Source organism: Serinus canaria, chromosome 5, assembly GCF_022539315.1.
Source record: "Serinus canaria isolate serCan28SL12 chromosome 5, serCan2020, whole genome shotgun sequence".
Lineage (NCBI taxonomy): Eukaryota > Metazoa > Chordata > Aves > Passeriformes > Fringillidae > Serinus > Serinus canaria.
This window is the reverse complement of record NC_066319.1, coordinates 60,094,915-60,122,310: the sequence shown is the minus strand read 5'-3', so window position 1 is coordinate 60,122,310 and position 27,396 is coordinate 60,094,915. Positions and strand designations below refer to the sequence as shown.

General features: G+C 49.2%; 1 protein-coding gene across 7 annotated transcripts in view; it reads right to left on the bottom strand.

Moving 5' to 3' along the window:
* The window catches only part of TRIM9 (tripartite motif containing 9), a 68,415-nt gene that overhangs the window by 18,661 nt on the left and 22,358 nt on the right, over positions 1 to 27,396 (bottom strand). For all 7 annotated transcript variants that reach the window (XM_030239969.2, XM_050975447.1, XM_030239970.2 and 4 more), the window contains exons 2-5: positions 13,858 to 13,953; positions 12,869 to 12,991; positions 3,040 to 3,150; positions 1,458 to 1,611 (exon numbers count right to left, since the gene is read on the bottom strand). In XM_030239969.2, coding sequence (XP_030095829.1) covers positions 1,458 to 1,611; positions 3,040 to 3,150; positions 12,869 to 12,991; positions 13,858 to 13,953 — 484 coding nt within the window. The remainder of the gene's footprint in view (positions 1 to 1,457; positions 1,612 to 3,039; positions 3,151 to 12,868; positions 12,992 to 13,857; positions 13,954 to 27,396) is intronic.

The following is a 27,396-nucleotide window of genomic DNA, read 5'->3' as shown; positions in this document are numbered from 1 at the left end:
ACTTTGCAATGCACTAACAACTTTGTCAGAGCACTTTTTAATGCAGTAATAAATTTTTAATGCAGCAGGAGTGCTTTTCCAGGCAAAGGCAAACCCCTGGCACCCTGCTCTGGCACACAGATGCCCAGGGATCCAAGACAGGCAGGCAGATGGCCCAGGGATGCAAAACCCACAGGAATGGGCATAACTCTGGGTCTGGGGTGCCCAGTCCTGCTGGGAGCTTGTTGGATCAGGCCCTTTTCTGACCCAGGGTAACTGAGAGGTGTTTTAAAACTTTTATTCCATTTTCAGTCTCATGAGGAGGGTGAGACAATACAGATGTTATAATTCACACCACCACAATCAGAAGCTAATTATTTCCTAATTACAATGAACTCTAAGTGTTTCTTGGCCTATCAGCTTTAGCCACACCATGCTGTAAATGCCTTAAAGCCAATCATCTAAAATTACCACTTGTGGGTCCTGCTACAGTATACCTTTCATAGTTCTATTTCTCCAGAGTATTTAGTTTTATTTGCAAAGCCATCCTTTGACACTTGTTTTTAGTTCTATTTTTCTCTTAACAATCCTTGTCTCATTCTATAGCATTTCTAAGTCAGCATTTCTCATCTCCAAGTTTCCATACAGATGCACTCTATGTCAGCCTTCTGTTAAGCTCTGAGAATTCTCTCCAAATTAATTTCTCACAGGAGGTGAGAAACTCTCCTTTTCTGCCTTTCCCATGGGATGAGCTGCCTGGCAGCTCCCAGCAGGAGCAGAGCTGAGCTTTGGGAAGTGCCCTGGATTGCCAAGCAAGTTGTTTTCTATTTGCCATCTGTGTGCAGCTGTCTCCTGTCCATTGGGCAGTTTCCCTCATCTCTCCCACACCCTCTCCTCCCTCAGGCAGACCCCTGCTGATAACAGCCCATGGAATGTCCCTGCATGGCTGATAAGAGCTGCAGCATCCCATGGGAGATGTGAGCCCAGGGGGAGGAGCCAAGCATTCCTACCCGGATAGAATCTGGAGATCCTGGAACACCAGCACGGCTTCTGCACTGGATTTCCCAGAGGAGCAGCAGCTGCCTCTGCCCCTGGACCTTCAGAGGAGACTGCACCCTTCTCCAGGATCCCTGCTCCAGCAGAACCAGCCCTGGCACTGCAGGAGGGCTGAGCCACAATTCCAGTGGCACTGCTGCCAGCCCCTGACCCACAGGGTGCCAGGCTGTGCTCTGGCTCTGCCAGGGCTGGGTTGGGTCACTGCAGTGTTCATTTTATCCTTTCATTTTCTTCCCTGTTAAAGAACTGTTATTTGTTATTCCATGCTCCCAAATCTTTCCCTGAGAGCCCCTTAATTTAAAATTTATAACAATTGGGAGGGAGGGGGGTTTGCATTCTCCATTTCAGGGGAGGCTCCTGCCCTCCTTAGCAGACCCCTGGCTTTCCAAACCCAGACAGGAAGGCACTGGAAAGATCCTTACCTTTCATCTGCACGAAGTCCAGCTGGTGGATGGACTGCAGCAGGGGGGCATTGTCCAGGTTCAGGTCGAAGTCCGTGGTCATGCGGGGGGTGAGCGTCCCCTTCCCCCACTGATCCTCGGTCATGTGCACCCTCCTGATCAGAGCATCTGAGATCTGCAGGGCAGGAGCAGCCTCAGCTGCTGGGGGACTGTCCCAGGCCTTGTCCCCACCCTGTTTTCCCCGTCCCTCTGCCTCCCAGGCTGGGAAGGCTGGGATGTCACACGTGGTTTCCAGCATCACTCTTCCCTGCAGGCTGGGCTGGAGGAGGGAACCCTGGAGTGCTGGGTGCTATTCAATGGCAGGGTTTAGTGACAAAGTGTTGGAAAATCCCAGTTTTACAGAGATGGGGCAACTGAGAGGTGTTTTACAAGATTTTATTCCATTACCAGTCTTGTAGAAGGGTGAGACATAAGAGATGTAAAACTCAATGCCATTCTATCAGAAGCCAACCTATTACCTTATAAATGTTTTTCAGCCTGTTAGCTTTCGTCACACAATGCTGCTCATACTTCACCCCAGTCACCTAATTATTTTCCCCCACAATGCATTTTTCACAGTTCTAATTCTCTAAAATATCTGTGGGTTTTTTTTTGTTTGCTTTGGTTTTTTTTTTTTTTTTTTTTTTTGCAAAGGCCATAGTTTGAAACTTGTTTCTAGTTCAGTCTCTCTTAGCAACATCATCTCTACTCCATGGCCTTCCTGAGCCAGCACACCTTATCTCAGAGTTTGCACACAGGTGTACAAGGCTGTGTGAGCTTTCTGTCAGGTTTTGAGAGTCCTTTACAAATCCCTTTCTCACACCAGAGGGAGCCCAGGAATGCCTGCTCTGTTGGTGTCTCAGTGGAGAGCCACGAGCACGGTGTGATCCCTGCTCCAGAGATGCACCATCCACCCCCTGCTCCATTCCTCTTGAGAGGAATGGTGGATTTGTCTTTCCAAACAAGCTGTGGGTCTGCTGGTAGATAAAACCAGCCCTGGGAGATAAACAATGGGAAGGATTCCACTGATTGATGGATGGAAAAAGGTATTTGCTTTTAGAAATAAACTCTATGTTTGCTGATAAATGAAATTAGACATTGAAAGATGAAAGAGACAATGGGGAAGGAAAAAAACCCTCAATTCCATAAGAATTAAAAATGAAAAGGGAGGGTTATACATTAGAGGGAAATCTCTAGTACCAGGTGTTTTGGGAAGTGTGTACCTCTCAAGGACCTCAGCCAACAGGGAAAGAGAGAAGGGAAATGTGGCTGGGAAATTGGGATAATAAGGGAGGCTGTGTCCTCCAAAAATCTGAGAGATCCCAAGGGATGCCCCATGGCCTCTCCCTTTTTTCAAATAAAGCCAAAGGACTGCTCTGTCTCCTTTTTACATATAAACCTCTGGTGTTTGTGGATTAATTTTCCTGACACTCTCCTCCAGAAACGTCCCTGCCCTGCTCCTGCTGTGAACATGGAGGTGACCAGAGGCAGATCCTTGATTTTATTTGGCCATTTCCCCTGGAGCAGCCCCAGCCCTGCTGCACCCCCCAGGCCCCAGACTGACCTGCAGGAAGCCACTGGGATCATTCTCCTTGATGACCTCCAGGCAATATTCCATCAGCCCCGTGGTCTGGCGCAGCTTCACCGTGCAGTGAGAGATCTGGTCCCTCACCACCTGCAGGGGACAAGGACACCAGGGTCACCAGGACTGGCCAGCACTCACACACCGAGCTCCAGACCTTTCAGAACTTGGGGAACCACAGTGTGGAATCACAGAAAGTTTTTAAGGTCCCTTCCAGCCCAAAGGAATCTTGTCCCACCCCCTGCCATGGCAGGGACACCTTGCACCATCCCAGGCTGCTCCAAGCCCTGTCCAGCCTGGCCTTGGACACTCCCAGGGATCCAGGGGAATCCACAATCACTCAGGGCAGCCTGTTCTAACGAGCCTTGTTCAGCCCAAAATCATAATTAACACACACAATTATTCAAAGCAGGAGGGCAGCTCCATGCCCTGCCTTTAATTAAGCCACCTTCAAATGGCAGCTGGTGAGCTCGGTGCCAAGCCAATGCCAACTCCCATGGATCCAGAGCTGCCCTATCCACCCCTGGCATGCAGCCAGCTTATGGGGCTGGCCCTGGGGCAGCTGCACTCAGGAGGATGAGGAGTGACCCTGGCACTGCTCTTGGCCAGAGGGATGGACACACCACCTCCCCCAGCCCCATCCCTGAGGATGTGCTTGAGATGCTCAGCAGCTGCAGGGACCATTCTGCAGAATTCCCTCCTTTTCTCCACAGGCTGGGGATGAGCTCTGAGGGAGGGAAGCTCCAGGGAGAGGAGATAAATAAATAAATCCAAGCTCAGCCCGGGGCTGCCCAAGCTCCACATGAAGGCACCTCTTGCACTCTCAGCTCCTTCCCCAAGGGATCCCATTCCAGCACAAGGGTGAGGTCTGCTGGTGCCCGAGGGCTCTGCTGACCTTCCCTGAAGCACTGCAAGGAGGAGAGGGTCCAGGCTGGATGCCACCAGGATTTATTTGGATGCCACAAGGATTATTTTTATTTATTTATTTTAAGCTGGCTGCTCCTTCACACTGAACCCTACAGATCCAGGATTTCACTGGCAGAGCAGCTCGGGAAGAGAGATTTTATTCTTGGACAAATGTGCTCAAACGCTCACAGAAGATTTTTTATTTTCTGCTCCTGGAAGAGCTTTAAAAAGCTGTGTACAGCCCTCCACTGGCACTGAACAAAGCTGTGCAGCTCTGGGGAGCGTTACAGCGAGGATGAGCTGTGAGGATGAGCTTGGCAGCTGCAGCCAGATGGGAAAAGCTGCAATAAACAGGGATGAATGTTGTAATTGTGGGGTTCCCAGATGAAGGGAGGAATGATGAATTTGACTCCATGTTCTTAGAAGGCTCATTTATTATTTTATGATACTATATTAAAGAATACTAAACTATACTAAGGAATACAGAAAGGATACAGACAGAAGGCTAAAAAGATAATAAGGAAAACTTGTGACCCTTTCTAGAGCCTCGATGCAGCTTGGCCCTGATTGGTCATTAAGTCAAAAAAATTCACATAAAACCAATAAAACAATGACCTGTGGGTAAACACTCTCGAAACACATTCCAAAACAACAAAACACGGGAGAAGCAAATGAGATGAGAATTGTTTTCAATTTTCTCTGAGGCTTTTCAGCTTCCCAGGAGACAAATCCTGGGCAAAGGGATTTTTCCAAAACATTGAGTGCCACAGGTGAACATTGCTGGGAGCTCAGTGCCTGCTGCTCCAGGGGCTCAGCAGTGCTGGGATCCCACTCTGGGCTGGAGAGCTCCTGCTGCCAGCACTCCTGTCTGAGGGATGGGCAGGGGAAAGGGAGCACAGTGAAGGAACCTGGGCTTGCAGGGGGGTGAGTCCTGCAGGGCCACCAGTGCCATCACATGTTGGTTAATTAAAATTTAATCACCTCTACTTAATCACCTAGCAGGAAGAAAAGAATCACCAGCCTTGCAGCTTAGAAGCAAAGATTCCTTTAGCAAATATTCCAGAGACCACCCAGGCCAACTGTACCCCAGCACTGACCTGCTGGAACCCTGGGAACTGCAGAGAATTCCAGACTTTCTCTGCTGCCAGGCACTGACCCCCAAGGGAACACTGCACTGACCTGAGGCCCTGGAGAAGCTTCCAGAATGGAATGATTGAAGTGAGATTATGGGTGTGGAGTTTGAACAGAAGTGTGTGACATCAAGAGTAAAGAACTCAGAGCTTAAAGTTTTAAAATGTAGTAATATATACATATATATATAAAATGTAGTAATATATCTATAATGTAGTAATATAGCTATAATATATATGTAGTTTTATACATATATAATGTAGTAATATATGTATAATATATATGTAGTTTTATATATAATGTAGTAATATATACATATATATATAAAATGTAGTAATATATCTATAATGTAGTAATATATCTATAATGTAGTAATATATCTATAATATAGTAATATATGTATAATATATATGTAGTTTTATATATATAAAATATAGTAATATATCTATAATATAGTAGTATATCTATAAAATATATGTAGTTTTATATATATAAAATATAGTAATATATCTATAATGTAGTAATATATCTATAATATAGTAATATATGTATAATATATATGTAGTTTTATATATATATAAAATGTAGTAATATATCTATGATGTAGTAATATATCTATAATATATATTTAGTTTTATATATCTATAATGTAGTAACATATCTATAATGTAGTAATATATACATAATATATATAGTTTTTTATAAATATAAATATAAATATAAATATAAATATAAATATAAATATAAATATAAATATATATATAAAACAAGCTAGAAGTTTTAAAGCAGAAGCTAATCCTTCTTCCTTAATAAGTTTAGGTAATATTAATATTGTGTAATTGGATAAAAAGTCCACATTGTGGGACACAAGTAGTTAGTTATTCAGTTAAATGCAAAAGTAATTTAAGTATAATTTCTTAATTAAGCAGCTTATCCTTAAAAGGCCTTGTAGAGAGAAATAAGACTCCATTTTTAATTTTTTTAAAGTACAGTACTGCAGAGCTCAGGGTTTGTGAGACTCTAACATAGATAAGAACTAATAAACATCTGAGTCCCAACAAGAAATTCCATCTCACACTTTAATCCCAACCTTAACCAAAAAAAATGGAATAAAGAATCCACACTGACTCATGTCCCCAGATCCACGTGGACTTTAAATCCCTCCAGGCATGGAGATCCTGAGCAGCCATGGCTGGACAAACCTTTCCATGAAGAAATTTTCCCTAATTCCCAATCCAAACCTTCCCCTGGTGCATCCTGAGGCTGTTCCCTGGGAGGTTTGGGACAGCAGCACTGCTTGTGTGAAATGCCATCAAATGCCACTCTCCAGAACAGCTCCGGATTTTTTAGGAGCAGCCATTCCCTGCTGCTTTCAGCCATCCACCCCAGCCTGGTGCCTGCGGGCTGTGGCAGAGGGAGGGGGTGCAGAGGGAGCTCCCATGGTGCTCCTCTGGAGCTGGGCATTGTCCAGAGCCTTGTGGGGATGCTGGATGGCTCTGGGCTGGAGCTGGACCTGCACAGGCTGGCTGTGGCCTCAAACACTGCTGCTCTTAGAGTGGGGACTTCAGTCAGGGCCACTTTGTGACTCCTGAGCGCACTGGAACAGCTCTGCCGGGGTCAATCACACAATTCCAGGATGGTTTGGGTTGGAAGGGATCTTTAAAAGCCACCCAGTGCCACCCCTGCCATGGCAGGGACACCTCCCACTGTCCCAGGCTGCTCCAGCCCCAGTGTCCAATCTGGCCTTGGGCACTGCCAGGGATCCAGGGGCAGCCACAGCTGCTCTGGGAATTCCATTCCAGGACCTCCCCACCCTCCCAGGGAAGAATTCCCAGTTCCCACTCTCCCATCCATCCCTGCCCTCTGGCACTGGGAGCCATTCCCTGGCTCATCCCTTGTCCCCAGTCCCTCTCCAGCTCTCCTGGAGCCCCTCAGGTCCTGTAAGGGTAAAGCAGAGCCAACAGCTGGTCCTGGAGACCCCACTCCCACACTGACCTCCCTGCAAGAGGGCAAGCCCCTGGATTTCCCCTCTCAGTCCTCCAGGGCAGGATCCAGAAGGTGCAAAGCAGCTTTTTGGCTTTGTGTGACCCCCCCTGCTCAGAGAGAGGGCTCAGGACTCGTCTGCTCCTGGAAGGGTTTTTGCCTGTGAGGATTTTGGGTCTCCCAGGTGCAGACCATGAGATAAAACCAACCTGTGGGGTGCAGCCCTGCTGTTAGAGCTCATCCTGGCTGCACCAGCCATGGCAGAGGCAGGTTTTGCATTCCCTGCCTGCTGGGAAGGGGATCCCACGTGGAATGCCTGGAAAATGCACTGGGACCCCTCTGTGGAGCAGTGCCACTGGGAAGGCAGCAAAGATGGGATTGCTACAGCAATCTCCTTATCTTCTTTGCAGCTTAAATCTCTGTCTGCTTTGCCCAGGATAATGAATTTGTGAACCTCTCCCTGCTGGAGCTGGTGCTTCCCAAGGATTTCCAGCAGAATTGCCATCTGCTGCCTCCAGCCAGGCTCCAGCTCCAGCAAACAGCATTTGCTGGGTGTAGATGTAATAAAAGCTTTTTTCTTTTTCTATTGAGGTGCTCAAAGACCAGAAAAAAAGAGGCTCCAGCAGCAGAGACACCCCAGACTCCCAGGGCAGCCTTTCCCAGGTGAACCCAAAGCTGCAGCCCTGTCCCAGCCCTCCTCTAACTCTGATCCCCTCATGGATCCAGCATCACCCATCTGGAGAACCAGGGCAGAAAACAGCATTTTAATTTCACCAACTCTACAGCAAAAAAAGCCCAAAGTAGAAATCCAAGTTGCCTTCACCAGCACCAAACTGCTTTTAAGGAAAAAAAAAAAAAGAAAAAGGATCTTTGGTTGGGATTTAAAGGAGAGATGGGATGCACACAGGGCAGAAAGATTCCATCAGTCACTCTGATCAGCAAAATTAAAGGTCTGAGAAATGAGACATAAACATCTCTCACACATTTGGAGGCCTGGTCTAAAGGCAGTGGGGTCACCAAAGCTAAAGTATTTTCCATGTGGCATTGAGCCACTTGAATCCTGGGGTTCTTAAGCCACAGAATCCTGGGATTCTCCTCCTGCAGGAGGGATTTCTACTCCCTGGGACCCCAGAAATGTGGAGTTTGCTGATGGAGGGAGCTGGAAGGGAAATCTGGGGGTTCCTCAAGCCTTGGACTCGTGCAAGAGCCTGTGCTGGGCTGAGGGGCAGCCCTGGGGGGCAGGAGGGACTCCCAGGAAAACCTGGCACATCCACATGGGCTGGAACACATCCAGGATGGTGATCCCACTGCTGGATCACCTGGAAAACCCCTTCCATGAAGAAATTTACCCTCATATCCAATTTAAATCTCCCCTGGAACACCTTGAGGCTGTTTCCCTTTGTTAGCTCAGAGAAGAGACTGACCCAGCCTGGCTCAGATTTTCAGGGGATTTGGGAAGCTCCACACATTTTTTTTTTGGTGGTCATTTTTTACCAAATACCATTTTTTTTTCCCCCTTTAAGTGCTAAATAAGGCAACAGCCAGAACCTGGCTGCTAATTCCAGCCTATAAAAAGGAGTTTTTGTGCACTCACAGCAGTTCACCACCACCTCAAAATAGGAGAGCTCCTTCAAGAGCTTTTCTTCCCTGAGATGGCATTAACTATAATTTACATTTTAATTTTAATTTTAATTTACATTTTAATTTTAATACAGCTCCTAGAAGGCAATAACATCTCCACTTAAGTGTCCTCCTACTTTTTTAAGTGCTTGGGTGGGGAACAGATTTCAAGGCACTCATCCTTCCCAGTGCCTGGGATGAGTCCTGCTGGGAATGTCACATGGAGGACACAGATGGAATATCACATGGACCCTCCTCACCCTGGGTCACCTGCACACCCAGATGGAAAAATCCCAGCTGGAAAAACCACCAGGACAGACCCTGGCAAGGTTCTGGGTGTGCAGAATCCCAGAGGCAGAGCTTTTTCTAGGTGGGTGTTTCCATGGTGACCTGGGAGAGGAGCTGGGGAAGCAGAGCTGCTGTGTGGGCAGCACCAGGAACCTGATCCAGCAGGGAGCACTGAGTTCCACTGGGAAATCCTGGCTGCCACCTTGGAGAAGGAGCAGCATTTCACCCCTGGAGGTCCAGTGCCATGGACAGAAAGCCTTGGGAATGCTCTCCTGGGAACGTGGGAAATGCTGTCAGCCTCAACAGCAGCCTGGAGAAATCATGGAGCAAAGGCACCCCATGGCCTGAAGGCTGGAAAAAGACTGGAATGGTCCACAATGGGCTGAGGAGAGATTTCTTCCAGGGACAACACTCCAGGGAAGCCTCTGTGTCCCCTGCACAAACCTGGCCGTGCTGGAGGACATCACCCCCTGGGAAGAGCCCACTGCTCCTCTGGAAACCAGCCCAGCAAAGGAAGGACACACAGGCAGGTCTGTCCTGCAGGAGGAGCTGCCCTGGCCCCAGTGCTCCTCCAGATGTTGGTTTTTAAAGCCCAGGCTCTCAGGTTTGAGGCCAGCCGTAGCTGGAGGCTGCAGAAGGGCAGGGAGATGTCCCTTCCCAGCTGTGTCCTCAGGAGCCTCTCCCTGCTCTGCAGCAATTAGTGCTGGCCCAGAGTCAGGCCTGGATCTGTGCCTGCCTCCATGGAATGTGTGCCAGGGCAAAGCAGGGCAGCCCCAAGGCCAAACCCACCCCAAATCCAGGCTGGATTGTTCCTCCATGGAATGTGTGCCAGGGCAAAGCAGGGCAGCCCCAAAGCCAAACCCACCCCAAACCCAGGCTGGATTGTTCCTCCATGGAATGTGTGCCAGGAAAAAGCAGGGCAGCCCCAAAGCCAAACCCACCCCAAATCCAGGCTGGATTCCTCCATGGAATGTGTGCCAGGGCAAAGCAGGGCAGCCCCAAAGCCAAACCCACCCCAAATCCAGGCTGGGTTATTCCTCCATGGAATGTGTGCCAGGGCAAAGCAGGGCAGCCCCAAAGCCAAACCCACCCCAAATCTCAGTGCCAGCCACACAGGGATGGGAACTGGGGCTGGGAACGTGTCCTGAGAGGTGCCTGTGGCCCTGTGCCAGGGCTCTGTGCCCTGTGCTTCTCCTCCTCCCTCCATCCCACGGTGCCAGGATGGACAAAATCCCACTGGGCAGGAGCAGCAGCCCGGGGAGACTCCAGGACAGGAGCCAGGACACTGTGGCTCCGTGCTGGCTCTGGGGCCACCAGCTGGGACCAGGGAGGGCTCCCTGGCACTGCCAAGGCTCCCTGGACATGCCAAGGCTCCCTGGCACTGCCAAGGCTCCCTGGGCACTCATCTCCTGGGGGGAGATGCTCCAGGACAGGACAGTGACACGGGGACATCCAGGAGAGCCTCCTGTGGGAAAGGGTGAAGGTCCCACACAAGTGGCCAAAGTGTCCTGTGCAGATGGGAACATTGGCCAGGACAGACCCCAGAGCCCTGCAGGACTCACAGCTCCACCAGGAGCTGTGACAGGAGGTGACCTCTTGCTTCCCTGCAGATGGAAACGGGCCCTGGGTCATCTCAGAGTGGGTGCAGATCATTGCAGCTTCACCCACTGCAGGGGGAAGTTTAGACGAGCCAGGAGGAAGGAATTCCTGGCTGGGAGGGTGGGCAGGCCCTGGCACAGGGTGCCCAGAGCAGATGGGGCTGCCCTTGGATCCCTGGAAGTGTCCAAGACCAGGCTGGATGGGCTTGGAACAGCCTGGGACAGTGGGAGGTGTCCCTGCCATGGCAGGGGTGGCACTGGATGGGATTTAAGGTCCCTTCCAGCCCAATTCCATGATTCTGAGTCTACTTGGATGAGGCTCAGGTGCCACGTCTGCCAGGGCAGCAGAGAGCCCTTCCTGCCCTTCCCACAGCACCTGGAGCTGAGGAGCTCCAGGGCTGATTTAGGAGTCACAAACCCAGGGGCTGGTTCTGCTTTAAGGACCAGGCCTGGCCAGTGACAGAACCCAGGTGACAACGAGGGTGGGTGGGGGTGGCAGGGAGGACATGGGACAGGAGCAAACAGGGGGATGGAGATCCATGGACAGGAGCAAACAGTGGGATGGAGATCCATGGACAGGACAAACAGTGGGAGCAGATCCATGGACAGGAGCAAACAGTGGGATGGAGATCCACGGATGGGACAGGAGCAAGCAGAGGGATGGAGATCATTGGACAGGAGCAGCAGTGGGATGCAGATCCATGGACAGGAGCAGCAGAGGGATGCAGATCCATGGACAGGAGCAGCAGTGGGATGCAGATCCATGGACAGGAGCAGCAGAGGGATGCAGATCCATGGACAGGAGCAGCAGTGGGATGCAGATCCATGGACAGGAGCAGCAGTGGGATGCAGATCCATCCCTCCAGCCAAAGGCCTCTGTGGGTTGTGCTGAGCAGGGAAATTGCTTTGTGCTGCCTGGCTTTGTGAGAGTGTAATTAACCATGCCTGAAGGGGCTGAGGGACAGGGAGCCCCCCAGGCACGGGGGTCCCTCTGAGCTGGGGCTGTTGGGGCTGTGCTTTGTGGCTGGCAATCAGCACAGATGGTGGCCTCGGTCCCACAGAGCTGCCATTGTCCCTCTCCCGTGGAAATGCCCTCGTGCTGCCCATGGCCTGCCTGCAGACAGGACTGGTGGCCTTCACCCTCGTTTGGGGCAGCTCCAGGAATCCCTCTGGCAGCCTCCTGGGTGGCCCAGAGCAAGGTCAAGAGACACAGAAGGCAGAACACTGAGATGACCTCGGGAGAGGAAGCCTAAGTGTGGGTGTGACATCCCTCAGCTGGCCTCCACCACGGATGGCCAGGGGACAACCCCCCTGTCCAGCAATTCTGGGCATGGCTGCACCTGTTCCACTGCTCCCAGGTGAGATCTGGTCCTTTGCTTCCCTTCCCAGCCCCACATCAGCTGGAAAGACGTGGTGTGGTGACAGTGGGGATGGCACAAACCAGGAGCCCGTTCCCACAGCTCCCACTGAGCTGCACCTCTGCTCCCCAGCACCACAGACCTCAGTGCCACCACCTCCCCGAGGCCATGACAGCAGAGCAATCAGAGCCAGTCCTGGTGACAACTCATGGCACCAAGTGGCTCAGGACTCCAACAGAAGTTACAAGCAGATCCTGCAGGATCATTCCAGAGGCTTGGAGGCAACATGAGACACGAACATGTCACCGACATGTTTTATGAAAAATCCTTTCCTTAGGATTTTTCCCCTCCTGAGAAACTGAGAGGCCTCAGGAACAAACTGTAAACAGTTCTTATCTGCTGCTGTGGGATGCAACAGGGGAGGTCTGTAATTGGCCTCATCAGGCTGTTTCCAATTAAGAGCCAATCACAGATCACCTGGCCGGCCGGTCTCGGTCTGAGAGAAGACCTTTGTTATTCATTCCTTTTCTATTCTTAGCTTAGCATTGTAGTGAAATCCTTTCCTCTATTCTTTTAGGATAGTTTTAATACATTATCTATCATATAATAATAAATCAAACCTTCTGATACATGGAGTCAACTTTCTCGTCTCTTCCCTCATCCTGTGACCCTTGTGGACAAGACCACACGAACAAAGTAATTTTCCAAGCTGTACACGTGGTTCTGCTGACCTGAGGACTAGAAATGAACCCAACAACTCAGTGGGAACCACCTGGAGGAAGCAGCACTTGGTCAGGGACGTGCTGTGAGAGGGCTGGGCATCTGCAGCAAGATGGAGTTCAGGTGGAAAAGGAGTGAGCTCCCCAAAAAACAGCATGCCAGTCCTCATCCCCACCCAGTGCCAACCCTGCAGGGAGCCAGGCTCACCTTCAGCTTGTGCTCGTGCTCCTTGTTGACCCGGGACAGGAGCTGGGCTTTCCTCCTGTTGAGGGCATCGATGAGGGCGTCACACTGTGCCACCAGGCAGGCCTCGAACTCCACGCTGTTCTCCTGGGGGGCACAGAGGGAGTCACAGCCCAGGGAACGTCCCCAGGCCAGCTGCAAAACTGGATTTTCCTTTTTAATGGTGCCCCCGGGGGTCATTTGTGCAGGTGCAGCTGCACCACTGCCCCCCAGGAATCCACAGCGTTGGATGTGGGATCTGCACAGCCTGGGAGGGGGAAATGTGGAGGGGTGATGGCTTGGGAAGGCTGCCTAGAGCAGAGGCTGGATGGAGTCCCAGAATAAAGCAGGGATTGATTCCAAGGATCTCCTCCTTGGATCCACCTGGGGCAGCACCAGAGCCCAGCCAGGGCTGCACCCAAGATGACCCAAAATGGCCCCAAAATGCCCGGCCGGGCACGGGGTCTCTCCCTGGGATCAGCTCTGCTCCATTCCCACCTTGCAGTTCATTGTCCCAGCCCAGCTTTAGCCCAGGCACTCCCACCCTGCTTGTTTTTCTCTCTCCAGCCCACGGGGTTTGTGCTCCTGGCCTGAGATTGGGATCATTTGTCCTTGGTGCCCAGCTGGAGCAGGAATTGTTTTGTCTCCCTGCTCTGTGCACAGAGCTCACCATCCCATAATATGAACCCAGACCCTCACACTAAAGCAGCACAGAGTGTGAAAAACAGAGAAGCCAAACCTGAGGCATCATTGGCAGGTGAGGAACAGGTTTGGATCCACCCATGGCAGAGATGGGAAGGGCTCAGGGCCCTGCTGCTCCCGCCCCAAGCAGCAGTTCTGGGGAGGGCTCAGGGGGGCAATATGGAAAATGAGGCTCCTTTGGGACAGCACCCACCCAACCAAGCTTGGGAAGAGGGGCAGGGATGGCTCATCCTGGTGGGAAGGGGCAGCTCCTCAGCCTGCAGACTCAGTACCTGGATTTGCTGCACCATGTTGCGGAGCTGGACCAGGAACTCCTTTGCCTCCTTGGCTCTGTCTGACAATCCATTCAGGGCCTGGGAGAGCTGGCTCTGCAGGGGAAGCAAAGAGCAAGGTCATTTCCATGGCCAGGACTCATCCATCCCCCAGTACAAACACAGTTTGACCCCACAGAGGTCCCTCTCAAGCAACAGGCAGAAACAGGGCTTGTAACAATCAGGAAAATCCATGGAAACAAGGGAAAAACGAGGGAAAACCCAAAGCAACATGCACAACTTCAGTCATCCTGAGAGACCTTGCCCTGCTAACAGGCAAGCTGTGGAAATGTGGGCGGATTCTCCCACCACACCCAGATCAGAGCTCCTGCAATGCAGCTGATGGGCTGGGCACCCACAAGGTGTAAGAGACCAGATGAAGATTTAATTTGATCTGAAATGGGCCCGTCTTTGTTTTCAGCAAAGACACAGGATTGTGTGGGATTTGGGCTGGGCATGGGCTGCAGCCCAGCACTGCCTCCAGCATCCCACCAAGGTGTGCCTGAGTGCAGGGAGAGGAAAAGGAGGGTGAACCATCCCACCCTGGCTTTGGGATATTCAGTGTCCACCTCCTCCACAGGCTCCCCTGGGGGATCAGGGACAAGCCACATCCACCCTGGCTCTCCCAGTGAGCCACCTGCTCCCTCCCCTGGAGCTGTGTCCTGCAGGGAATCACCCAAAATTCCATAGGGTCTGCCCCATGTCTGCTGGGAACACGGGTCAGGCCACCCCAGTCCGACTGAAAATCACCCAAAGCCTCCTGGAAGTGAAGGTTGGGGGAAATGGACTTATAGAAAATTCTTAAAGCTTGACAGAAAGTTTATGTAGTGTGTATCTGCATGTTAACTCTGAGATAAGAAATGTTGATTAAGAAATGTTGTGGAAGAGGATGGAGATTGCTGAGAGAGAAATGGAACTAGAAATAAGATTTAAAGGGTGGCTTTGTAAACAAGATTAGGTATTTTAGAGAAATAGAATTATGGAAGATTGTATTGTAGTAGGACTTATGAGGGGTAATTTTACATGACTGGCTTTAAGGAATTTACAGCAAGGTGTGGCTAAAGCTGATAGGCCAAGAAACACTTCCAGTGTATTGTAATTAGGAAATAATTAGCTTCTGATTGTGATGGTGTGAATTGTAACATCTGTATTGTCTCACCCTCCTCATGAGACTGAAAATGGAATAAAAGTTTTAAAACACCTCTCAGCTGCCCCATCTCTGGGTCAGAAAAAGGCATAATCCAACAGAAGGTAAAGGTTTTCCTGCCAAATACTGACTGCTCCTTCTCCCTCTGGAGCTGGAACACTCCCACAGCCCTGGCCCCGAGCAGCAGAACGTGGTAATAACAATCATTATGTTCATCAAATGCTTTTTCTTTTTCATTTCCATGGCTCTCTCTGAACACCCACTCAGGAATCTTCCCCATCTCCCCCTCCTGCCACCACAGCAGTGTGTGGATTATCTCAGGAGCTGGCCAAATCTCCCGCAGCAATTTTCCTCTGGGAGAGATCCTGCCTCTTTTGTGGGCAGAAGATTGGCTGCAGACCCCCCGTGGGTTTTGGGGGGTGATGTTCCTTTGAGGCAGACACAGGAAGGTGCTGGGAAGGTGGCTGATGGGCCAAAATCTCCAAAAATCTGCTGTGCCCATCCTGCCAGGGATCAGGGTGTGGGCACTGGGCTGGCACCCCTTCCCAGGGGTGCTGTGCCGTCCTGGATGCCAGGGTGGGAGATGGGAGAGGGGAGAGGTGTCTCATTCACATTTTCTGGAAAAATCCCTTCGCCCAGGGCTTTTCTCCTGGGAAGCTGAGGAGCCTCAGAGAAAAAGGAAAACAATTCTTATCTCATTTGCTTCTCCTTGTTTTGCTCATGTGCAAAGTGTTTGGAGATTGTTCACCCACAGGTGATTGTTCCATTGGTTTCATGTGAATTGTTTTGACTCTTTGGCCAAACAAGGTCGAGCTGTGTTGAGGCTCTGGAAAGAGCCACAAGTTTTCATTATTAATCTCTTTTAGCCTTCTGTCTGTATCCTTTCTGTATTCTTTAGTACATTTTAGTGCAGTATTCTTTAATGTAATATAGTATCTTTAATATAATAGAGCATCTTAAAATAATAAACGAGCCTTCTGAGAACATGGAGTCAGAGTCATCATTCCTTCCTTTGTCTAGGAGCACCACAAACACAACAGAGAAGGGCTCTGCTCTTTCTGGGCTGAAATCAAGAGTGAAACCCAGCACTGCTGCCAAGGAGAGCCGTGGCAACCCTTTAATGGCCCAGGAATAATGGCCCAGAAAATGACCTCGCTGCTGCTCCCTGGGAGGGAGACTTTAATCTCACCCCAGTGCCTCCTGCATTTCCTTTGTGATTTATCCCTGGGAACATGCAGCTAATCAGGGAATGCATCTCTAATAAAAATGGGATTGCTAGCTCAGCTCAGCAGCTCCCCCCATCCCTCCTCCCTCCCCAGGCAAGGTCAGAGCCCCGCAGGGACAGCCCAGCCCTGCCTCTTGCAGAGCCTGCACCCCATCCTCAGCCCTCCTGGGTCTGGGGAGATGCTCCAAGCCCAGCAAGGTGTTTTGCTGAGAGCTGTGTTGCTGCAGGGCCCAGGTCCCTGACAACACAGGCAATTAATGGAAAAAATCAGCAGGGCTTGGTTGTGTTTACAAGCTCCTCATTAAAATTGCAGCATGTTTGGTTTGGTTTGATTTTTTTTTTCCCTTTAATGTCTTTAAAAGGCTTTTTTTTTTTTTTTTTTCCCCATTAACATGAATTTCATAAAGAGCATCTTTAGATCAACATAATTCTTTGAGGCTTTCCTGATGGGAAAGCTTTTTAAAAGTGGGCTTAAAAATTTAAAAAGAGCTCTGTGGTGCCTGTGTGTGCTGTCCATGGAGGTTGCTCCAGCCCAGGCACCCCCAGCCTTGCAGCACAAGGTGCAGCAAGCTTGGAGCCTGCACAGAGATGGTCCATGAGCTCAGAGCATCCCTGCCTGTGGGCTCACTGCAGCCCTGCCTCAGCTCAGCCCTTCCCTCTGCTCCAGGTATTCCTGATGCCTCCAGGGCAAGTGAGGGAAGAGCATTATCTAGTCTCAAAAGTGTCATTTCCCCAGACTTTTAAGGATTTCCAGGATTTTAAGGCCAGTTCCTACCCCTGGGTGGGCACAGGCTGCTCAGTGCACACAGGAGCTCCAAGGTTTGGCTTTTCACCAGCAGAGCTTCACTCCCATCTCCAGATGGGTCTCCCAGAGTGGAAGCCATTCCCTGTGTCCTGTCACTTCATTCCCTGTCCCAAGTCCCTCTCTGTCACTGTCACATTTTCTGAAAAATCCCTTTGCCAGGATTTCCTCTCCTGGGAAGCTGAGAAGCCTCAGAAAAGAATAAAAACAGTAATTAACTGATTGCTTCTCCTGTGTTTGCTGCTTTGGAATGTGGTCTGGAGATGGTGGCCATTGTTTGATTGGTGTCATGTGAATTGTTTTTACTTAATGACCAATCACAGCCAGCTGTGTCAGACTCTGAGGAGTCAGTCAGGAGTTTTTCATTATTCATTCATGTTGAGCCTTCTGATGGATCCTTTCTCTTTCTTTAGTATAATTCAGTATAGCATAATTAATATAATAGAAGTAAGGAAGTAAGGTAATAGTGAATAGATGAATAAATAATAGAATAGGAATGAATGAATAAATAAACAGGTAGTAATGATAATATAGATGAAGAAACAGATAGAAATAATATAGATCATAGAATATAAGTAAGTAAGATAATATAAATTAATATATATCATAGTAATGTAATAATATAATATGAATATAAGATATAATATAATATAATATAATAGAATGATATATAATAAATATAATATAAATATATATTATAAATAGAATATTATCATACTATACTATACTATAATATAATAAACATTAATTATATAAAATTAATAGAATATATAATAAAATAAAAAATCAGCCCTCTGAGAACATGGAGTCAGATTTCTCATCTCTGACCTCGTCCTGGGGACCCTCACAAACTCAACACCTCTCCAGCTCTCCTGGAGCCCCTTTAGGCACTGGAGTCCTCCACCAGAGGAATATTGTGGGATATATTCAAATAACTGTGAGTATTTCTGGCACACTGCAACAACCTGGAGTGCTGCACTTTGCATCTCCACGTGCCAACAAAGTCGTTGTGGCTTTTTGGGGTCAGGAGCCCTGCTCTGGGGACACCATCCCTGGGGTCACCCAGGGGGCAGGAGTGGAGCTGAGCCCAGCCCTCAACAAGCACAGGCAGGGAAATTAATGAGTGCGAAATGAAGAAAAATCCCATTTCCCTGTGCCTTGAAATCAAGGGGATTAATCCTTTGTGGAAAGGATAAATCTCTTTCCTCAATGCTCTAAGTCCAAGGCAGCAAGAAGAGACCCCAGTGATTCCCATTAGCATTAATGGAGCTAAAGCATTTAAATCCCTGTGTCCCCAGAGCCCTGGGGAGAGAACCTGCCCTCCCTCTGTGCTCTCTGATGGCTCCATAGCCCTGCTCCTGCCCTGGCACGGCTGACAAAGCCATTTCTGCCACTCTGATCCTCCCTTCTCCCAGCACAGGGATGGCAGCAGCTGCTGCTGAGGCTGCCATTCACATTCCATGGGAAAATTCCTCCGCTCAGGATTTTGCTCCTGGGAAGCTGAGAAGCCTCAGGGAAAAGGAAAACAATTCTGATCTCATTGGCTTCTCCTGTGTGGAATGGGGTTCACCCACAGGTGATTGTTCCATTGGATTTCTGTGAATTGTTTTCACTCTTTGGCCAATCAGGGCCAGGCTGTGTCAGGGCTCTGGAGAGAGTCAGGAGTTTTCATTACTATCTTTTCAGCCTTCTGCAAGTATCCTTTCTGCATTCTTTAGTATAGTTGAGTATTCTTTAGTATAATATAATATAATATAATATAATATAATAGAATATAATATAATATATATAATATAATATAATATAATATAATATAATATAATATAATATAATATAATAATAGAATCTAATATAATATAATATAATATATCAATCGTATCATATCAAATAATATATCTTCTTTAATGTATAACATAGACATTTAATAGTATATAAATATTAATAGTATATAATATAATATAGTATATATTTAATATACTATTAAATATATTAAATGATATTTAATAGATATATATTTTATAGTATATACTATAAATTATACAATATTATAGTATATAGTATATTATATATATATATATATACTTATCTTTATAAGTATATAAAGATATTAAATATCTTTAATATTCTTGAATAGAAATAAAATGATATTTATTATATATAATGATAATTCTTTAATATAATTATTATAAAGTAACAAATGAGCCTTCTGAGAACATGGAGTCAGATGCATCATTCCTTCCTTCATCTGGGTCCCCACAAATACAGCAGGAGGGAGCTGGGCTGGTTATTTTTGGAGGCCCTGGGTGCTGGGTGGGTGTGGCAGCTCCCTCTGGACGAGCCTCACTTCACTGGTGTTGGACACCAGCAGGGCTGAGGTACTTGGCCCATTTCAATCCCAGTTTCTTTGCAGGATCATGGAATCACAGATTTGTTAAAGCTGGAAAAGCCCTCTGAGATCCTGGAGTCCAACTGTTCCCCAGCACTGCCCAGGCCACCACTGAGCCATGTCCCCAAGAGCCACATCCACGTGGCTTTTAAATCCCTCCAGGGATGGGGACTCCACCCCTGCCCTGGGAAGCTTTTTCCAGTGCCTAACCACCCTTTCCATGAAGAAATTTTCCCAAATATCCAACCTGAACCTGCCCTGGAGATGGTTTCCCCTTGTCCTGTCCCTGTTCCCTGGAGCACAGCCCGACCCCCCCGGCTGTCCCCTCCTGGCAGGAGCTGGGCAGAGCCACAAGGGCCCCCTGAGCCTCCTTTGCTCCAGGCTGAGCCCCTTCCCAGCTCCCTCAGCCTCTCCTGGGGCTCTGTTCCCTTCTCTGGACACTCTCCAGCCCCTCAGTGTTTCTTGTCATGAGGGGCCCAGAGCTGTCCCCAGGCTGGAGGTGTCTCAGCAGTGCCAGCACAGGGGACAGGCACTGCCCTGCTCCTGTGGCCACTCTGTGCCTGGTACCAGCCAGGTGCCCTTGGCCTCTTTGCCCACCTGGGCTCACGTTCAGCTGCTGTCACCAACACCAAACTGAGCAAAACTCACCCCAAAAGAGCTCTTGGCATAACAGCAGGAGCCCAGCACCTGCTCTGACACCCCCAGCAGCCCCTGCCTCTCCTCTCCTTCCAGCCAAGTCACTCCCAGGCAGCTCCTCCACTGGAGCATCCCTCTGGAAGCACAAGAGGAGAGGAACGCTGTCGCTGTGATATTTTATGAAAAATCCTTTGGTTAGGATCTTTTCTCCTGAGAAGCTGAGAGGCCTCAGAAATGAAATGTAAACAATGATTATCTGCTGCTCTGGAATGCAACAGGTGCATCTGGGATTGGTCTCATGGGGTTGTTTTTAATTAATGGCCAATCCCAGTCCAGCTGTCTGGGACTCTCTGGTCAGCCACAAGATTTTATTATCATTCCTTTCCTTTCCTTGTTCACCTTCTGATTAAATCCTTTCTCCTATTCTTTTAGTATAGTTTTAATATATCATTTTCTTTTACTATAATATAGATCATTAAGTAACAAATCAGCATTCTGAGACATGGAATCAAGAGTCTCATCTCTTCCCTCCTCCTGGGACCCCTGTGAACACCCCATGGCAGGGCAGGAGCTGTTCCCAGCTGTTCTCCTGCCCTCCAAAGGATCAGGAGCTGTCACAGATGCTGGAGCTGAACTCATGGCAGTCTGGCTTCTAATTAAGGCACAGGACCTGCAGCCCTGGAGTCTTGAGGCCAGCCCCCTGGACGTGCTGGCTGCCTAATTAAAATGGGATGCTTAATTAAAACTCGCATTCAGTCAGGAAGCTGATGAAGCTAAACTGCTGCTAATTGGCTTTTGGCTCCAGTGCCTGACTTCTGGATTCAAGGCTGCCTCTGGAAAGAAACCAGGAGCTGCAGCCTGGGCTGATCCTTCCCTTGAGACTTGAGGGGTCAGACAGTGCCATGTCCTGGGATCCTGCAGGGGCCTGGCCTTGGACACTGCCAGGGATCCAGGGGCAGCCACAGCTGTTCTGGAATTCCATCCCAGCCTTTCATCCCTGTTGCCTTATTTTTAAAATTTTTTTAAAGCCTCCTGATGTTTACATTTTTATAACAAAGGTTTTTATACACTTTATGTAAATAACATATTGTTTTGCATTCTCTTCTCTAGAAGAAGAGAAATTTGATGGATTGTTGGTTTGTCCAGTGTCATTGGAGAGGTGGCACTGCCATCCTCCAATCCACTGTCACGTCTGGAAATCTATAAATGTAAGAGTCAAGAATTAAACTTCCCTCTTTTCACCTTGGAGAGTTGCACGTCCATGTCATTTTATTTCGTGTCCTATCCCATCCAGGAATTCCCAGTTCCCAATCTCCCATCCATCCCTGCCCTCTGGCGCTGGGAGCCATTCCCTGTGTCCTGTCCCTCCAGCCCTTGTCCCCAGTCCCTCTCCAGCTCAAGGCTGGATGGGGCTTGCAGCAGCCTGGATTAGGAGGAATGTATTGCATTTGTGGGTGCCCCAATGAAGGGAGGAATGATGGATCTGATTCCATGCTCTCAGAAGGCTCATTCATTATTTTATGATACTACATTATATTAAAGAATACTGCAGTAAACTATACTAAAGAATACAGAAAGGATACGTACTCAATGCTAAAAGATAATAATGAAAACTCCTGACTCCTTCCAGAGCCCTGACACAGCCTGGCCCTGATTGGCCAAAGAGTGAAAACAAGTCACAGAAAACCAGTGAAACAATCTCCAAACACATTCCAAAGGAGCACAACACAGGAGAAGCAAATGAGGTCAGAATTGTTTTCCTTTTTCTCTGAAGCTTCTCAGCTTCCCAGGAGAAAAATCCTGTGCGAAGGGATTTCCCCAGAAAATGTGAAAGCCACAGAAGTGGGATGGAAGGAGATGGTCCTGAGCATCCCTTCCAACCCAAACCACTCCATGATGCTTCATTCTGCAATCTCAGCTGCAAATATCTGTAACTGAGCCAAAGCAGGTGACAGGAACAGGCCATGGGTCTGAACTGTCCCTCTCCCAAACTCCACCACTGCTGCTGAGCATTTGACACAGCTCCAGCTCTGCCTTCCCTGGATTTCCACAAGAAGATGTGATCCCAGTGGGGCATCACATTTTCTCAAAAATCCCTTTGCCCAGGATCTTTCCCCTGGGAAGCTGAGAAGCCTCAGAGAAAAATGAAATCAAGAATTATCTGATTTGCTTCTCCTGTGTTTTGTTACTTTGGAATGTGGTTGGAGATTGTTTACCCACAGGTGATTCTTTCATTGGTTTCATGTGAATTATTTTCACTCTTTGGCCAATCAGGGCCAGGCTGTGTCAGACTCTGGACAGAGTCAGGAGTTTTCATTATCATCTTTTGAGCCTTCTGTGAGTATCCTTTCTGCATTCTTTAGTATAGTTTAGTACAGTATTCTTTAATGTAATATAGTATCATGAAATAATAAATAAATTGGCCCTCTGAGAACATGGAGTCAGATCCATCATTCCTCCCTCCCTGTCATGGAGTTCCCTGCAAATACAATAACCAGGAATGCCAAACTCCCAGGTGGGGCTGGGCTCCTTCTCCAGGCAACACTGACAGAACCAGAGGACACAGCCTCGAGCTGTGGTTGAGATATTGCTTGATGTAAAAAGTTGAGATAATAGGCTGGATATTAGGAAGAAGTTTTTTACAGAAAGGGGATAAAGTTCTGGAATGTTCTGCCCAGGGAGGTGGTGCAGTCCCCATCCCTGGGTGTGTTTAACAAAGCCTGGATGTGGCACTGGGTGCCAGGGTTGAGCTGAGCTGTTGGGGCTGGGTTGGACTCGATGACCTTGAAGGTCTCTTCCAACCCAGGGATTCTGGGAATTCTGTGAATTGCCCAGCAGAAGACACAAACCCAAGTGGGCTGTGAGACACCAGCCTTCCAAACCCATGGAGACACCAGGTGAAGTTACCAGATTCCATCAGAGCTGCAGTGACCTTCCCCACCTCAGGCACTGCAGTGCAGCCTCATTTTAGCTCATCCCCTGGAAAAGGCTCTAGGAGGATTCCTTGATGAATCCTAGAATCAATAAAAGGTTGGAAGAGACCTCCAAGATCATCAAATCCAACTCCCAGGTTGGCAGAAGCTGAGCAAGGCCAGTTTTGCCCTCAGGGACACTCAGTGTGGATCCCTGATGTGACTTTTTTGGCTGTCCCTGGTTTTTGGGCTGAACAAACACCAGAGTTATGGGATGTCCTGGGCTGCTCCTGGCTGTGAGGATGTATTAAAGATTCTCTGTCCTTGCTTTGATACAGGATCCAGCCTTTGCTTTGATTTTTGGGGAGAAGAAATGCAAACACCTCGCAACAGCCCTTTGATTTCGTCCAATTAATTCCTGGTTTGCTTCACTAATGATCAACAGAAAATGATCTCAGCTTTTCCCTGCCAGCACCTGACACGGGTCCCTTTGAAAGCACGGACAGAACTGCAGGATCTGTTACAGGGATGCTGAGAAAAACCCAGCCAGGAGCTGCTGCTCTCCCACAGGCACAGAGAGGGGAAACGAGGTGAGGACAGAAAGTAAAAACTGCAAAAATGCACTTGCTGGGTGAGCTGGTGATGAGGTTCACTCTCCATGGTTTTGGTTGTGTCCCTGAGAGGAGGTGCTGCAGCCCTGCACAGACATCAGGGTGGAGAACCAGGAGAAGAGAATTCCAATGCCATGTTGAGTCTGGCTTTTTTGGGGAGCTGAGCCCTGAAAGAAGATTCCCAAGGGCTGGTCCTTGTGTCCTGGGATCCTGCAGGGGCCTGGCCTTGGACACTTCCAGGGATCCAGGGGCAGCTCCAGCTGCTCTGGGCACCCTGTGCCAGCGCCTGCCCGCCCTCCCAGCCAGGAATTCCCAGTTCCCAACATCCCTGATCCTCAAGGAAGATCTCCCCCACCTCAGGCAGCCATGGAAAGAGCATTCCTGTTGTTCTTAAGAAGCAACAAATTCATTGCAGAGCCTTAATTAGAGAGAAGGCCCTTAATGGAGCCAGAGCTGCATTTCCTGAGCAGGCTGCTTAGCAGCTAATCCCCCCCAGCTCATCCCTGCTCCTGGTGGCATTTTCCCTTCACTCCTAAGCCTCAGAGCTCTGGATTCCCCTCACCACGGGGCAGCAGACAGAAGGGAATGGGCATTAAAGGCTCAGCTGTGCTGTCCTGAGCCCCAGGGTCAGCCCCAGGTGCTCCCTGGGCTCCCCCAGCGCTGCCCTCTGAGGAGCAGAGCTCACACCTCCCTCTGGGTCACCCTCCCAGCGTCCAGAGGCCACACAAAAAATCCCAGTCAGTCATCTCCAGGGACATCCCAGGGCACAGCAGGGAGGGATCTGCCTCTGCAGGAGGTTTGGGATTAAATTAGGGGCAGTGGAGGGGGCTGAACAAAGGAAAACTGGATCAGAAGGACGTGGAGCTGCTGGAGAGAGTCCAGAGGAGCCACAGAGCTGCTCCAAGGGCTGGAGCCAGGCTGGGAGAGCTGGGAATGTTCCCTGGAGAGGAGAAGGCTCCAGGGAGAGCTCAGAGCCCCTGGCAGGGCCTGAAGGGGCTCCAGGAGAGCTGGAGAGGGACTGGGGACAAGGGATGGAGGGACAGGAGCCAGGGAATGGCTCCCACTGCCAGAGGGATGGATGGGAGATTGGGAACTGGAAATTCCTGGCTGGGAGGATGGGCAGGCCCTGGCACAGGGTGCCCAGAGCAGCTGGGGCTGTCCCTGCATCCCGGGAAGTGCCCAAGGGTCAGGTTGGGCCTTGGAGTAGCCTGGGACAGTGAGAGATGTCCCTGCCATGAGCAGCGGGTTGGAATGGGATTGGCTTGAAGATCCCTTCCAACCCAAACCATTCTGTGTTTCTTGCTATGAATTCCCACCAGTTTTAGAATTAAGAGGGAAAAAAAAAAAAAAAAAAGAAGAAGAAGAAGAAAAAAAGAAGATTCAGGGACAGAGCAGCCTGTGTCCATGACAAACACCAAAGCAGACTGTCACAGGGTGCTCAGGGACACTGAGCCATGGCCCAGCACCTCAGCTCTTCCCAAGGATTCCCACATCAGGAAGAGTACAATGTGGAGCCCTGATGGTGTCATGGGCATCCTTAATTATATCCTGGAGGCAGCAAACTCCTCTCTCCTCCTCAGCACCCTGCTGTCATCTCCCTAAAAACCACTGCTCCACTTGATCTCCCTTCTGTTCAGGCCTGAGGGTTTGAGCTCATCCAGAAGGAAATGAGCTCCTCAGGGACTGCTGTGAAATGCTCCTAATTATGCAGGACAAATGAGCCCAGGGGCAATGACTGCCAGAGAAGGTCAGGGAGCTTTAAACCACTTCAAAATTAAACCAATTTTAACCCAAACCACTTCCAACCCAAACCACGTCCCACCTAAACCACGTCCAGCCTAAACCACTTCTTCCAACCTAAACCACTTCCAAATGAAACCATTCCCAACCTAAACCACTTCCAACCTAAACCACTTCTTCCAACACAAACCACTTCCATCAAAACCAATTCCAACCCTAAACCACTCCCAACCCAAACCACTTCAAGCCTAAATCACTTCTGAAATAAACCACTTCCAACTCAAACCACTTCTTCCAACCCAAACCACGTCCAACCCAAACCACTTCCTCTCCAAACCACTCCCAACCCAACCCACTTCCAAACAAACCAATTCTAACCCAAACCACGTCCAACCTAAACCACATCCAAACGAGACCATTCCCAATCCAAAATACTTCCAGCCTAAATCACTTCCGAAATAAACCACTTCCAACCCAAACCACTTCTTCCAACCCAAACCATGTCCAACCATAACCAATTCCAACCTAAACCACTCCCAACCTAAACCATTTCCAAACGAAACCATTTCCAACTCAAACCACTTCCAACCTAAACCACTCCCAACCCAAAACAATTCCAACCTAAACCACTTCTTCCAATGTAAACCACGTCTAGCCTAAACCACTTCTTCCAACCTAAACCACTTCCAAATGAAACCATTCCCAACTTAAACCACTTCCAACCTAAACCACTTCTTCCAACCTAAACCACTTCCCAGCTAAACAACTTCCAACCCAAACCATTCCCAACCCAAACCATTTCTTCCAACCTAAACTATTCCCAGCCCAAAACACTCCCAACCCAAACCACTTCCAACCGAAACGAGGCCCAAACCAACCACGCAACCCAAACCCCAAAACCACGGCGCGTCCAGACGAAACCACTGCTAACCCTCAGACGAACCACGGCCAAGCTAACCCAAACCACGTCGAAGCGAACCCACGGCCAGACTGAAACCACTGCCAAGCGAACCCAAACCACGTCCAATCTAACCCACGTCCGACTAAACCACGGCCAACGAACCCAAACACTGCCAATCGACCCACGTCCAACAAACACGGCGAACCCAACCACGTCCAAGCTAACCCACTCAACAAACGGCAACCCAAACCACGTCCAAGCTAACCCACCCACAACCACTACAACCACGTCCCAACCACCCACCAACCACGTCGCCAACCCAAACCACTGCTCCAACCCAAACCACGGCCAACCCCAAGCAACCCACTTCCAACCCAAACCACCAACCCAACCACTCAACCCAACCACTGCCAAGCTAACCACGCCAATCAACCACTTCCAACCCAAACCATTCCCAACCGAAACCACTTCCAACCCAAACCACTTCTTCCAAACCAAACCACTTCCAATCTAACCCACTTCCAACCCAAACCACTTCCCATCTAACCCAAACCACTTCCAATCTAACCCAAACCACTTCCAATCTAACCCACTCAACCCAAACCACTCCCAGCCAGGTCAGTGCTGGGGAAGGGGTTGGTTCCTGCCGTGTTTGAAGGACACAAATCACTGCTGCATCTTTTTACTCCAAAAAGGTCTGGAGGACGTTGCAGTGGGTGGTGAGGGAAGTCCCAGCAGGCACACACTGCCTCCTCAGACAGCTCTTCTCCGTGGTGGATGAGGAAAACATGGAAGCCAAGACTTGGTTTATAATCCCATGGGTCAGGAACTGTGTCCGGTGCAGGACAAAGGTGCTGTGCACAGAGCAAGGCCATGAAGCTGTCAGGGAATGGGCACACCCAGGTTTTGGGGTAGAATTAGCACAGGAATACACTGATGTGGCCACCACTGCCTGTGAGCACCGAGCAGCTTCTCCTCCATCTCCATCCAGGCACTGCCCAGCACCCAGGAATGTGCACCCTGCAGATCTGGTGCTTTCTGCCTTGAAATTCTGCTCCATCTGCTCCAATCCCACTCCAGTGGTTACTCCCACTTCAGCTCTGCCATCCCATTATTGCATTCAGCTTTTAAATCTGATTA